At 42.3% G+C, this 14225-nt stretch overlaps 9 protein-coding genes across 9 annotated transcripts; 4 read left to right on the top strand and 5 right to left on the bottom strand.

Moving 5' to 3' along the window:
• Window positions 1-503: 503 nt before the first annotated feature.
• Window positions 504-1775, top strand: SAS4 (Sas4p; the record flags this gene model as incomplete). The annotated part of the gene is made up of 1 exon (XM_003682480.1): window positions 504-1775. The coding sequence occupies one exon, from the start codon at window positions 504-506 to the stop codon at window positions 1773-1775; it is 1272 nt and encodes a 423-aa protein (XP_003682528.1).
• A 79-nt stretch (window positions 1776-1854) lies between these two features.
• On the bottom strand, window positions 1855-6267 carry SCC2 (cohesin-loading factor complex subunit SCC2; the record flags this gene model as incomplete). The annotated part of the gene is made up of 1 exon (XM_003682479.1): window positions 1855-6267. The coding sequence occupies one exon, from the start codon at window positions 6265-6267 to the stop codon at window positions 1855-1857; it is 4413 nt and encodes a 1470-aa protein (XP_003682527.1).
• Window positions 6268-6490: 223 nt separating this feature from the next.
• Window positions 6491-7243, top strand: PUS5 (pseudouridine synthase PUS5; the record flags this gene model as incomplete). The annotated part of the gene is made up of 1 exon (XM_003682478.1): window positions 6491-7243. One exon carries the CDS (start codon window positions 6491-6493, stop codon window positions 7241-7243), a length of 753 nt encoding a protein of 250 aa, XP_003682526.1.
• NVJ3 (Nvj3p) lies at window positions 7240-8550 on the bottom strand (the record flags this gene model as incomplete). The annotated part of the gene is made up of 1 exon (XM_003682477.1): window positions 7240-8550. The coding sequence occupies one exon, from the start codon at window positions 8548-8550 to the stop codon at window positions 7240-7242; it is 1311 nt and encodes a 436-aa protein (XP_003682525.1).
• Window positions 8551-8629: 79 nt separating this feature from the next.
• On the top strand, window positions 8630-9115 carry CSN9 (Csn9p; the record flags this gene model as incomplete). The annotated part of the gene is made up of 1 exon (XM_003682476.1): window positions 8630-9115. One exon carries the CDS (start codon window positions 8630-8632, stop codon window positions 9113-9115), a length of 486 nt encoding a protein of 161 aa, XP_003682524.1.
• Window positions 9116-9177: 62 nt separating this feature from the next.
• Window positions 9178-9690, bottom strand: TDEL0F05010 (CybS family protein; the record flags this gene model as incomplete). Its single annotated transcript, XM_003682475.1, has 1 exon — window positions 9178-9690. The coding sequence occupies one exon, from the start codon at window positions 9688-9690 to the stop codon at window positions 9178-9180; it is 513 nt and encodes a 170-aa protein (XP_003682523.1).
• Window positions 9691-9951: 261 nt separating this feature from the next.
• Window positions 9952-11322, top strand: MAS1 (mitochondrial processing peptidase; the record flags this gene model as incomplete). The annotated part of the gene is made up of 1 exon (XM_003682474.1): window positions 9952-11322. One exon carries the CDS (start codon window positions 9952-9954, stop codon window positions 11320-11322), a length of 1371 nt encoding a protein of 456 aa, XP_003682522.1.
• Window positions 11323-11380: 58 nt separating this feature from the next.
• On the bottom strand, window positions 11381-12034 carry UBC1 (E2 ubiquitin-conjugating protein UBC1; the record flags this gene model as incomplete). The annotated part of the gene is made up of 1 exon (XM_003682473.1): window positions 11381-12034. The coding sequence occupies one exon, from the start codon at window positions 12032-12034 to the stop codon at window positions 11381-11383; it is 654 nt and encodes a 217-aa protein (XP_003682521.1).
• Window positions 12035-12274: 240 nt separating this feature from the next.
• Window positions 12275-14200, bottom strand: NGG1 (histone acetyltransferase NGG1; the record flags this gene model as incomplete). Its single annotated transcript, XM_003682472.1, has 1 exon — window positions 12275-14200. The coding sequence occupies one exon, from the start codon at window positions 14198-14200 to the stop codon at window positions 12275-12277; it is 1926 nt and encodes a 641-aa protein (XP_003682520.1).
• Window positions 14201-14225: the final 25 nt, after the last annotated feature.

Below are 14225 nucleotides of genomic sequence, written 5' to 3'. Positions count from 1 at the left end.
TACTACGTATATTGGAGGTCTCAGATCTGTAACTAAGAATAATGGCTTACTTTCATTGAGGAACAAATTCAAACCAAGAATATGAACGTCATAGGGTCTAGGCCACCTCCACACGAGCCTTGCCAAATGATAAGTTCGGTTCTACAAGCATTACATATGAATGCATTACATATGAATGCATTATATATGAATGTTAGGTGTAAATTTTAGTGTTCAATGGTCCAACATGCTAGTGAAGCCTGAACTCAATGATCATAATTATTCAAGCTACAAGCATCCTGTTGCAAACATTAAGGGAGCAGTATAAGTTTGCCAATTACCTTTTGACAGCGAGTAATAAAAAGGGCCAGAGACTTGATTCATTCGTTGTGAGCTCTTCCCACTTTTGATTTGTTATATTAATCGTCTCAACGCTTATTTCGAAAACTATGAGCGCTCATAAAAAACGTTCACCAAGCGACCAACGACTGGCCACAAAGTGGTTTGCATGGTTGTTTCTTAATATGGCCGGTGCCCCGAACATAGTAAGGACTTTGAGATCGAAGAAGACGGTTAAGGATCACGATGCTGATAAGTTTAATTTCGACAAAGAAGAGTTTGAGATACCTCCCAAGCAAAGGCTAAAAGTTACGAACTGGGGTAAATCTCGACAAGAACCTGCGAATGGAGTGCCAAGACAAACAGCAAGTGGCACTGAGCAAGATGTCTTGTCTGATTTAGAACAAAAAACTGAAAAGATCAGTAGCATGATACTGGACATAGCCAACCATAAACTTGCTGATATTGACCCAAACAGTTGCGAAGACTTGCTTTCAGATGCACTCTATAACTCCTTCCACAAGCACATGCTAAGGCAAGAGACTCGGATGCTCGAGGGGGATGTTGCAGAGGGTGAGGCAGAAGCTGAAAGACTCCATTTACTTTCTGAGAAACTGGATATGATACACTGGCCCATAACTCTAAGAAAAGTTACAGTGATAAACGACCCACAAGATGAAGATGAATGTTCGAGAAAGAGGGAACTTACTAAGAACTGTATCACTTCAATGCTTGAAAAATTCGAGGCAATGAAAAATCGAGGCATTATGGTGGCTAGAGGCTTTAAGAGAAACCGAATAGATCCAGCAAAAGACCTATCAAAGATTTATAACAAGGTCGATAGAAGACTGGTGATTAATTACAATAGTTCATCAGACGAAGAAGAAGAAGATCTATCAGCAGAGGAAATTAGACGGCATAGAAGACAGAGAAGACAAGAGCAATGCAGGGGATCTTTGATTATTCAGCTTTCAATGAATCCAAATGCAACTAAGTCGAGGTACGCGATAGTAGCAGAACCGTTGAGGAAATCATATATCATAAAAGTGTCTCAGGAAGAGAGGAAGAAATGGAAGATGCAAATGAGCGATACTTCAAAGACGTTTGAGTATTATCCTCCTCTAGCAAACCAGACTGCAGTATTGAAGCGCAAAGTGGAGATACCTTTGACACTAGGTCCCAAAACCTCAGACGAGTCACCTGTCACAGTCGCGCCTACCTTACGGGATAAAAGGAAGCTTTTATCGACTACTGATGATATTGTTACGGCGCCGAAAAACAGTACGGAGATGCCAAGTAATGTCAAAAGGGTATTGGATGATGTTGCGAAAGTGGCAGATGATGTAACGAGGAAGCCAGATGATTTTGCGAGAGCAGCACTTCTTGTTAAAGGAAATGGAGTAAAGACTAACAACAGAATACACTCCCCGCCTGTAAGGAAAAAGAGAAGGGTTTAATGGACGATCGGTGTCATTCAGCTTAGGTGCTCATTGATAAATTCGATATTGAACAGCTATACAGTAAATCACGCCATGACTAACTTGCTTGTCTCACCATTTTGGTGAGATCATCTAAAATCACCTGCCCTGTCAATGCAGAAAGCAATTTTTCCAGCTCACTTGAGAAATCGTGTTTCGATGTTGATGTAAGATGTTTTTTCTTGAGTTCAAGCGCCTGTGCGCCTTCAACAGTCGATATGTCAATCTTCAACCCATAATCAGCTATCAGAAACGACTTCAGTCTCTTCAGACACTCAAGAACTACGAAGGTATTTTCCACGTTCTGAGGAACGTTAATCTCTTCTTCATCTTGATACTCATCGACCAAAGATTCTGTTAATTGCTCTGCTTGCAACTCTATAATGTTTAGTATTTCAGCCAGTTCAAACTGGCTGGGAAAAGACAAGGAACATAAGTTCGCAGAGATAAACAAAATCGAATCTTTAATCATATCTTCGGTATGAGGTCCGTTGATTTTATTGAAATAAACTTTTAGAACCTTGAAAACGCTCTTGAAATATCTCGTCGAGTTTTTTTTACCCATGCCAACAATGTTTTGTAGATTATTCAGGAAGAGCTTGTTCCTAGAAAAATTCCTACCTTGCAAAGATTGAGAGTACTCAATTGCCAGCTTGACACCTGGTGTTATGCCACTAAAGACCATAGTTTCGTATTTCTCAAATAACTCTGTCAACATTTCGATTGCCACATGTCTCATGTAGTCGTTTGTCGAAGCAATCAGGCTGATGAAAGTTGGTATACAATGGGAAGGGTTGGTATAGCCGTATTGCAGTGTCAGCTTTAAAAGCCTGACAGCAATTAAGGAGCTCTTTATATCTGCTAAACGGCACACTTTTAGGATATGTCTTAGAAAACGTGTTATGAGTGCAGAACAAACTCCATCATTCGCTGATTCTACTCTTTTCTCTTTCAAAAGTTTTTTCTTCAGTCTTTCATTCGAAGAAATTGAACCATTGACGCCAGTCTTCAGAATGGACCTGCGTTCCTCGGCTGTAAAAAAATCATAAAGGCTCTCCAGTATGACAAGTTTAATATCCAAACTGGCTGACTCCAGTTCTCCATCTATGAGGGATAGAATTGGTTTCGAATTGAAAAGATTTGGATGACTGCCGCTCAGTTGAACCAGATTTTTGATTGCAACTCTGCGTATTACATGTGGAACGCCATTACGGGACAATACAATAAGACGCTTGGCAACAAAAGCATAGACAGACTCGTCTTCTCCAACTAAAACTGGTTTCCCTGTGAAGGTCGTAAAATGACAGTAACGAGCAAACCCCGTCGCAAGATAAATTAATCTCTGAAGCTTACCTTCGGCGGTGATGGTCGAACTCTTAGTCACTTGGCTGACATATGGTGTCAGATGCTGGAAACAGGATGAGCACGCCTTGAGCACTCTCCCTGTATCATTTCGATGAGTAGCAACGCACCATATGAGAGGCATAGCTTCGGATATCTCTTTCACGTTCATTCGTGGTAGCCTGCTCAGCAACGTAGTTTCTAGATCATGAAGAAACTTTGTGCTGAAGGTCGAATCCTTTTCCAGGATATTTCTGAAAACATGCAAAATGTAATATTGAATGTCGGATCTTTCATCTGACATTAGGTAAGGGTATAATGCAATAATATGGTTCTTCGTAATGAAGGAAACATTGCAGTCAGCAAATTTCGCCAGTAAAAAAAGTAGATGTTCTCTATTCCACATGGTTGATATTTCCTTTTCAGAGGCCTGCAATTCTGTTATAGTTTGAACCAGCACGTCAGTTATTTTATTCAGACACTGCTTGATTGCAACATAGGTCTCTGGGGAATGACTATCTCCGTTCAGTAGGTAGAAGTTCAAAAACCACTCGAAATGGCGCGAGCACTTTTCGTTGATGCTAGCCACGCCAGCCATTCCTCTAATCACTTCTCTACATTTCTGAACTTGTCTTTCAGGCGATGGTTCCTCGGTAATCGATGAAACCCATTGTTTCAGCAGCACATCTCTCGCCATTTCTATAATTGAGTCTTCTTCATCCTCCATTCTCAACAAAATTCTTGATGCCACCGTAGCCTTTATTTGTTGGGAACCGGTTTCAATGTATATCTTCTCGTTCATCTTGAGTACCCGCTTACGGATTAATGTACTTTCGTCATCATAATTGTGATTGATTTGTTGATAATATTCCTCGGCCGATGATCCCCTGTTGATAAGGTCTAGTATTGCATCTTTCACGGATGCGGGAGAGTTTTCTAAGGTTTTCCCAATAGTGTGCTTGACCATTGGGCTAAATAGTATCGCCTTATCATGAGACGCCAGCATTGAAAGGCATTTGATTGCTGTCGATTTCATCTTTATCTTCTCACTTTCAAGTAATGTTAACAGGACCTTCAAATATGGTTCATAGAGGTTCATGAGATCGAAAGCATGCAAAAAGGAATAATAATCATATTTGATATCCAAGTATTTGATCTTCGGAACATTTTCACTGCTGCTAAATAAAGATTCTCCTCTGTTTAGTTCTGTGAATAGGATTTCGAGAAATTTGTCACTTTGAGCTTTATCATCCTTTGTATATTTAACTGCCTTCAGCAAAATACCAACGACTTGATTCCATAAGTATCTTGCTCCAGAATGCCTTACGCCTTTTGACAGGCAGAACTTCAAGCAGTTTTCGTAGGAGCTTATGAATTGTGGTAAGCTTTCCGGATAATTCACTAGTTTTATTAAATTGTTTCCTTCATTTGGTCGGGTCGCACATTTGATTTCAAAGATAGAGGCGCCAGTGGCTCCAAGAAGCTGCAAAAACGTGGTCTCCACGTTGGCAGACTGCTGTTGAGGCGAAGAGGTAGCGGTAAGGAGTTTTTTGAAGATAACATCTAGTAAATGTTGCGAAATCGAATATTGTGGATAGGGAAGTAGTGCGATTAGGTCGTAAACGTAATTTTCAATCACATGCCGATAGGAGGAGGGGTTTTCAATCAATTTATTTAAAAGCACATCTGCTATTCTAGACCCAAATGCAGTCGAGTGTTCAAATTCGATAGTAAACCTCTCTTTGACATACGCTAACTTATCGCTCGTTTCTTCGGGTAGATTCTTGCAATGATCGGAGCAATTTAGGGTTTCGAGCATTGACACGATCGTCAGTGTGAAATCGGTCACAAATATGTCACTGCCAACTTTTCGGAGCTTTTTTTGGTTCCTTTTCACAGGTGTTTGCTCGCCATGGGATAAAAGCTCCTCTAAGATAAACTCCCTTTGTTCAGAAACCTTTTGGAACAATGTGACTAATATCTTTCTGCTTGAATCTTTCATCTTATACCAGCTATTTTGTAGTTGAAGATCAGTGACGGCCTCCGATGCGTTAGTCATGAGAAGCTTTGCAAATAAATAGACGAACTTGAAAACCAAGGACTCATCTATGAAAGAAACATTATCAATGTAGCTAGGAAGCAGTGAAATAGATTGCTGTAGTAAAATTGTCTGATCCTTGACGTTGTCGACATCTGATGGTTCGCTCAAAAGATATTCGAAGGAAGCGCTCATGAAGTTTGTGGGTTCAGACACAAACTGCTCGAGGAAAAGACGCTTGTCATTCTTGGATATCATGAATATAGTGAAAATCAGGGAAGTCGAGGCATGGGCAATTCTGCTTATTATTCTATCTTCGTTACTTTCCTGAGAATGCTGCGTCGCACATTCAATGTTTCCAACCAAAATTTTAAGCAAATCAACAAGCCATGAACTCTCGACGCTATGCCATGAACTTGGGACAGATAGAATATTCTTCATAATAATGCTTAATTTTGCTAGACAGGTTTCAGAAAGGACAGGCGCGTCGTCAACCACTGGATACCAATACTCGGCAGCTTCGAAATCATCCTTTTTTATGATGCCTAGAATTGTAGTCAGTTCCTGTATATATTTGTCTCCCAAATCTACCCTGTTCATTGATATACCAGATCCAGTCTTTATCCTCTTTGGTGAACTCTCAGTTTTGAACTCCATTTTGCTTTCACCGTCATCTGTAGACTTTGACGAATGTTTCCCTGGTCTTTCCAATTGAACAAGTAGACTTTCTTTGATGTTATCACTTGAAACTTGGGCCGAAGCAGCAAGGCATCGGCTTGCCAAAGGAGAGAGACCATCGAACAAGGTCGCACTTTGGTTGGTAGAACCAAAAGACATATTTCGTGGTCTTCTGAAGAGTAGTTCTTGGTTTGCATCATCTGCCACATCAAACGACATTGGTTGCAAATCTGAGTATGCTTTAGTGTGTTGCGTGGCAAAGACATCTTGCCGCTGGATCACATTAGTCTCAAATTCCGAGTCGAGTAAGTTCGAAAGACCTAGTTTGGGCACCAGGTAGTCTACAGGGGCATGAGCCACAGCTTCAATCAGCCTTTTGGGTATCTTTTTATCCTCACCTGGGAAATCTGACATAGCCGCTAAGCTCTATTCAGAATACTTGAGGCTTCAAAGGAATCTAGGCTTCGGTGAGAGCTACTCTAGATGACCTTAATTGTCTAAAAGACCAGCAAATGCTTCAAACTCGATTTTTCTTGGTCTTGTGTTACTGTTAAAGTTTGAACTATAATTGATGGTTTGAAATTTAAAAGGTTCGCGATCAACTATATTAACCGAGCACGAAGAACAGAGAGACTTAATGAGTATCGGCTCAAGAACTTTGCCAGTTGTGTGTGAGTGTAGTAACTACTTCATTGTGAACAAGCCATATGGGATGTTCTCTCAACCTGGTGACCTTGGTCAGAAATATGCGCATTATCCAGTTAAAGCGAAGCCTCCAGTAGTTCTGGATGAGTTAAGACGGCAGTATGGAAAGGGCAGGGTGGACGCAGGAGAGTGGAGGACAGTTCATAGGCTTGATGCGTGTGTTACAGGCGGTATGCTACTTGTTAAGAATAAGAACGCTGCTATTCAGTTCTCTAAAAACCTTCGAGCCGGCGGTAACAAGGGTTTTAAAATGACAAGAAGATATGTTGCAATTGTAGGTGAAGGAGAAATTGGAACCAAGTATAGGAGCGATACTGGAGTGATTCAGTGTCTGGGGATGACAACAAGGTATAGGCGATTTGATGAAAAATGTTATGTACTGGAATTGATCTCTGGCGGTAAGCACCAAATTCGCCGCCATTTGGCACAAGGAGTCGGACAGCCGATCCTTAACGATGAGAAGTTCCAGGGTTCGTTAGTGCCGGGGACAAATCCTGCCCAGATCGCTTTGCATTCGGCATGTATCAAGACCACAGTGGGTTTCCAGAAGAGGTCGCATCTGATACCGATGGTCTATAACAACGATGGGAAATTGTGGGACCCTAAATACGTTGACCGCGAGGGCAACTTTAACCTTGAGTTGCAGAGAATGTTGCTGAACGATTGGACCGATATCGTTTTTTAGGCACCCTTTGTGCTTGTTTGAGCCAAGAGACAATCTAGTATCCTGATAACCAGCAGCCTATTACATCGCTTGTCCTTGGTTATTACCTCATTTAGCTCCTGGATTCCTGAACGATCAATACCAAGCACTTGGTTAACCCAGCGCGACCGAATAGACTGCCATTGTTTTTCGATACTTGCATCAACAAATTTTTTGAACTCTCCACCAACTGGGATTTCTTTACCAGGTCCTAATTTGTTATCATTGGGGAATAACATGGACCTCAGTGATACAAACAAAGTTCTGGTGTCATTTTTCTTGAAGAAACGTGAAAGTATGTTGAAGAAAAGGTTTTGCATTATGGCATTGAGGGACTTGGACTTGGCAGACCAATATTGGACAGTTTTACCAAATGCATACAAAAAAGGCTTTCTTTCGGGAAGCTTAAGTACATCCACAAACAGCGAGAAGGCTCCTATGTATGGGAATGGTCGTGAAAGTTTCGTTTTCGAGTCCTTGTTCATGGAAGTCATAAGAGCAATTGTCTTACCGACCTTGGCAATTGAGCTTTTAAAGTCCTGGAATGACCACTGTTTGAACCCATTTTTCGCCGGGCGAGTTCCTCGTACCTCACATATCTTGTCAATAGCGGCAACAACGAAGTAGGGTTCAGTAATCTTATCTAGCACTTTTCCCAGTAATAAATTGTTAAAGAGAGCTTGAAGGAAACTTGTTTGTAGCGTGGATTCACATCGTACCGATGATAAAATGTAATTAGTCACTGTTTGGGGATAGTATCCCTCCTCATATGAAGTCAACTGGCAGTAACGTCTAAAAACGTCATCTTCTCGAAGACATATCCTCATTGTTCGGATGTGTTGCGACAACAATAGCGGCAAATCGTCAGTCAAGAACGATTCGTAACGAAAATCAACCTTCTTCATCCGCGAAACAATCTCTTCGACTAACTCAAACAATTGTACCATAAACTTATCATCAGAAGTTGGTATCTTGACGCCGTACCACGATGTTACAAAGTTCTTCCATATAAGGCACATAAACGCATGAACAGGTAGGTCAACAGCTGGACTCAGCTTACAAACCCTTTGATGTAGTAATTGTGGGTACACTGAACTACACAAGTCTTGCAAATAAGCGTCTGAATTCTTTTCATGAGCACTTTCGAAGGGCAGGTCAAGATCTGAACCATTATTAGCCGTACCTTGTTGAGACCCCAATTTTGCAACACCAGGCAATTCTCGATGCTGTCTATACTTTTGAAACTTTGGTATAAGGCTCGAGTTTGTATTGTACAGAATAGCTGACATTGTGCATCGTTCTAGTGTAATTGAGAAGTGAATAAGTCATCTTAGTCTTCGCGATAAAGAACAGAACAAGACCGATGAAATGGATGAACAACTCATTCAAGCACTGGAAGATCCAACTAAACTACACTACAAAGAGTTGTGGCTGGCTGAAGAAGATCAATTGAGACGCAATGTATTGGAATTGTTTGCCTTTGGAACGTTAAAAGACAAACCCGATGATATGACCTTGACAAGTCTAATGCAAAAGAAACTGCAGAAACTCTCGATCGTTTCTCTCAGTGAACTACGCCGGGAGCTAACATACACTGAGATCCAACACGAATGCCAGATCTCAGACATTAGCACACTAGAAGAGCTTCTAATCGAGCTACGACACTTTTTCGAGGTTAAACTAGACTCCGTACGACAAGTAGCCACTATCGGTCGATTATACGATTGTCGGGAGGTCTATTGTAATGAGCGACCTCTCCAACTGGTCCAAACCCTCCCTACCACTAAACAATCCCTGCTTCAGGACCTACATCGATGGAAAGACAAGCTGCAAACCGATATTATAGGTGAATAAAACCATATGCAATTCACGTTTCTTCGTTGCCTACAAATAAATAAGAATAAATAACATCTCCCTTAGTCCTTCTTAGACTCTTGAGACTCCCTATCAGCGGTCCATAGACGCGATAGAACTCCGATAATCCCATTCTCTTCTGTCTCGAGCTTATAGATACCCAATGCTGAGAACACGGAACCCAATGTCAATAAGTACATGGCATAGTTGTGATTTTTCCCATACACACGAGCTGGGATATAATCAATAATACAGGACTGGAACCCAATGTAAACATGTCCCAAAAGCACAGATGCCAGTAGAGAGTCCGCAACCGTGGAGATGGAACCACCTGCTGCAAGTGGAATAGTCACCAATGGAACCATAGCTACTGCCAAAGCCCTTTCAAAATCCCAATGGTAAGATCCATGCATCTTGTCAACAGCAGGAGGATGATACGCATCATTCGGAGTCCCAACCACACCTCCGGCTTTCTGGGGTAAAGTCGATAGGAAAGGTATCGTCAAATTCCTTCTAGCTGTGCATTGCAACGCCCTCCTAGCCAAGCCTTCCTTCACAAACGATCTCTGAAGCATTTTACGGAACTATCCTGATGATGTGGAAGTGATAGTGGATATGGCTTGAACAGCTTCTTATATATATAAAGGGATTTAAATTTGACGTTCCCAACTTTGCAGGGAAATTTCGGAGCCGAGCTAGGATTCTTTAAATAGTCACGTGATCTTCGAGATTTCAACCATTTGTAATAATATTAATGAAATATACCATATAAAATCGATGAATAAGTAGTAATACTGGTAGTTTGGAACCTTTTGGGGCGATATTGAGTGTTGAAAATGTTGAGGAAAGCTTCTAGACGGTTATTGAGTACAGCTGCGAAGAGCGTGCCTTTAACAAGGACTTCGGTGTTGAATAATGGGCTAACTGTGGCTACAGAACGAATTCCAGAGATGAGTACTGCAACCGTTGGAATCTTTGTGGATGCAGGTTCAAGAGCAGAAAACGAAAAGAATAATGGTACAGCACATTTTCTGGAACACTTGGCTTTTAAAGGAACGAAGGACCGCACGCAGAGTGGTATTGAATTGGAGATTGAAAATATAGGATCACATTTGAATGCTTATACTTCGAGAGAAAATACTGTATACTATGCCAAGAGTTTGAGGGATGATATCCCTAGGGCTGTGGATATCTTGAGTGATATTTTGACCAGATCTGTGTTGGATCCAAGGGCTATTGAGCGTGAGAGAGATGTTATTATTAGGGAGAGTGAAGAAGTGGATAAGATGTATGATGAAGTTGTTTTTGATCATTTGCATGAGATTGCTTATAAGGATCAGTCGCTAGGGAGAACGATTCTGGGGCCCGTCAAAAATATTAAGTCCATTACGAGAAAGGATCTCAAAGATTATATTACAAAAAATTATAAAGGTGACAGAATGGTTCTGGCCGGTGCAGGAGCAGTGGACCATGATGATCTGGTGAAACAAGCAGAAAGATTTTTTGGACACATTCCAAAATCTGAGTTCCCCGTACCTTTGGGTTCACCTAGGGGCCCTCTACCCGTTTTCACACGCGGTGAAAGGCTCTTGCAGGAAGACTCCTTGCCCACTACTCACATTGCCATTGCTCTGGAAGGTGTATCATGGTCTGCATCCGATTATTTCGTAGCTTTGGCTGCTCAGGCGATCGTTGGTAACTGGGACAGGGCTCTTGGGGCAGGTACAAACTCCCCTTCACCCTTGGCTGTAGAAGCTTCGAACAACGGTACGTTGGCCAACTCGTACATGTCCTTTTCCACTTCCTACGCAGACTCGGGATTATGGGGTATGTATATAGTCACTGACTCTGCCGAACACGATGCCAAGAAGATGATCGATGCGGTTATAAAAGAATGGCGCCGAATCATGTCTGGTAATATATCCGATGCTGAAGTTGGGAGGGCTAAAGCTCAATTGAAAGCAGCGTTGCTTCTTTCATTGGATGGCTCTACCGCGATTATCGAAGATATGGGTAGACAGATAGTCACCACAGGTAAGCGTTTATCACCAGAAGAAGTCTTTGAAAAAGTTGACAAGATTACAAAGGAAGATATCATTATTTGGGCAAACTATAGACTAAAGGGTAAGCCACTCGCCATAGCGGCTTTGGGTAATATGAAGACAGTCCCAGGTGTGGGTTACATCGAAAAAGGTTTACAGGCATGATTGTAAGTATAAATATGCTACTTTTTAATTAAACGAACCTCTGAAATGAACTCGGGTCTCATGAAGATCTCAATAGTTCATCTGTAATCTTGTCGTCTGTTGCATCGTCCGTAGAGTCAAGGGTCTTAATCCCCAACCGTCTCAAGACTTCAACAATTTTTGGCTTAGCGAATCCCAGGGCTTCAAAATGTTCTACCAATGCGGGATCGATCCCATACAATTTTGCCTCATCTACGTCCTTCTCGGAGTCTTTACCATTTGCCGAAGCGTATAATTTAGTCCATAGAGCAGCTGTCTTATTGAAAGAATCCTTATCCCGTAGGTAGTGTTGTGCCACTTCAGCATCCTGTGGATCGTTGGGTTCTGGGGATTGTAAGAGAGCTTGTAGCGATATTAATGCCGATTTCAATGTTATAACGGGAGACCAGGCGTTCTTCAAGATATCAAGACAGATGGCTCCAGTAACAGATGAAACATTTGGGTGGTAAACTTTAGTATCGAATTTCATCTTCGGCGGCTTGAAGGGGTATTCCATCGGAACTTCTATATCCACTATGAATAAACCTCCATCGTAAGGAGTCCCTGGTGGACCTAAAAAGGAACCTTTTAAATGATGAATATCTGATTCAGTGACAAATTCTAGATTAATTTTAGCCGCGGGATCATCCTTAACAGCTTGCATCTCCTTCATAATTCTCTTAGCTCTCGACATCTTTAATAATTAGATTTCCAACTGCTTTGCACAATGGACCCCTTCACTTAAACTCTTACTCCGATCAATGAGCCTACTGGATGGCAAGTCGATGTGGTTGAAACTTAAGTTTGAAGACTATGTCGTTAGTTACTTGAACAGATGTCATTTGTATCAATAGGTCGTTTTTCGTGACTGTACCATAGTTAACATTATGAAAAGGTTCATTAAATAGTGAATTAAGTCTATCTGCAGGCTCAATCAGGCTTCTGCTAGCTCGTCGTCCTTGCTGTTGCCGTTCTGACTGAACAGATCTGTCTCTTCTTCTTCTTCCTCTTGATCCAGGTCTCTGAAGACACTTTCTTTTGGGATCCGCTTCATGATTTCCGGTTTGTCGAAAAGTGGACCAATTTTGCTGATCCACCGTTGTCTCTTATCCAGTAAGGCTTTTAAGCTAGAGTTGGCAGCCTTTTGCTGCGCTGCTTGTGAAGCGTTCTCGGTATTGACCGCGGTAGAGGCTGCCGACGGTTGTTTCTTGCGCTTCTTTGGTACTCTAATTCTCTTGACGTATGCTTGGTCTATCTGCTTATCCAAGTCATCGAGAATGGACGAGTATTCTTGCCACGCAAGCTTTCTTTCCAATAAAGGCACTAGAGCCGTCTTTCGTTTTTGGTTCTTTACAGTGACTTGTTTGAGCGAGTTTTGCAGCTCTCTAAGTTCTGCACTGACCTCATCGTCTTCTCTGCCAGTGAGCCAGTCTGGATCATCACCCGTTGCGTTGTTTTCATCCTTGGGCATGTTAACGTAGATACCGACGAACTTTAACTCCCTTTTCAATCGCTCTTCAAATGTGGGATAATCGAGATTGATGCTGTTGATCTTCCACATCTGCGGGTTCGGCAGTGTACTTGTTGTACCGCTGGGTGTCGTTCTTAAAATATTATCAACTTCGCTCGCCGGTGTATTGACTGCAGTTGGATCGGGAGTATCTTCACGACTTTCTAAGGAATCTCCTTCTTGCTTTATTCGTACGTTCTCTCCATCTTCTTTAAGGATTGCTGACAGCAGCCTAGAGACCAATGGACCGCAAGAGATCTCTTCGGTGTCCAAAGTGGCATCAGCTATATCGGCGGCACTTCGGCGAGGCAAGACCGCAGTTGGATCGTTGACTGGTGGTGGAGATGTACCGGCCAGACCGGATATATTATCCTCCTTGTCCCAAACGTCGCTATACAAGGGTCCCAGCTTCGGTATAATGTAGGGAGTCACCTCGGGATCGTATAGTTTATCCATCTTCAAACCAGCAGGGATTATGTACTTACTCTTGAGCAACTTGATATCGTCATCGTTGAGAGCACGAAAGAAGTTTTCGACAAAACTGAGAAAGGTACCATACTGAATCTGGTTTGTGGGCTTCGGGTGTGAGAAATCCATATCTGGTAGCTCGCCCGGGAGTAGTTCCTTCAAGTCATTTGTAGGATAACTTGCCACATCGTATTTTTTCCTCAGACTATCTTCACCCGTACTTTCAAGACCAGTATCACTAAAAAGCCCCAGCGCTGCTGCTGCCGCCGGCAGCGTTTGTGATACTACAAACTCTGACTTGGGATTCTTGACCGATGGATCGTTTTCCATCTGACTCACATCCACATCAGGCTCGTTCTGCTCATCAAGCTTAATTTTCTTGGTCGGACTCACTGGAATGTTATCTGTGGGCTTCTCTCGTTCACTCTCATCCGCTTCTTCGTCGTCATTATCAATATTCAAGGATCTTTTTCTCCTCTTCACCGTAATCGGCTCTCTCCCTTCATCAGATAATTCTCCAAGATCCTGCTCCTTTGGTTCACCTGGAATTGTCTTACCATTAGGCACTGACTGTTGTTCAGGGCCAGCCACCCGAGACTCTTTAATCTTTCGCAGCGTTTCAATAGTATGTCTATCGCTCTCGGCAATATTCCCAAGCGAAACCAGCAATTTCTCTAACTGGGCTCTCAATTCTACCAATGCAGATCTTGCAGGAACGCTACGAACATGTTTCCCATTAAGCATTCCAATATCTCTTTCGAAGGACAGCGAAAGTGTCCCCAGTATCTCAGACAGCAGCTGAGAAGGTGGTTCAACTTCGGGCTCTTCCACCTGTGACTGGTCTCTGGGGCCTTTCCCCCTTTTGGCAACTCTTGGGGCCATGACGAAGCCGCTTGGATCGCAGTTG

This window comes from Torulaspora delbrueckii, chromosome 6, assembly GCF_000243375.1.
Source record: "Torulaspora delbrueckii CBS 1146 chromosome 6, complete genome".
NCBI classification, from domain to species: Eukaryota; Fungi; Ascomycota; class Saccharomycetes; order Saccharomycetales; family Saccharomycetaceae; genus Torulaspora; species Torulaspora delbrueckii.
The sequence above is the reverse complement of the archived record's forward strand: the minus strand, read 5'-3'. Positions and strand labels throughout refer to the sequence as shown.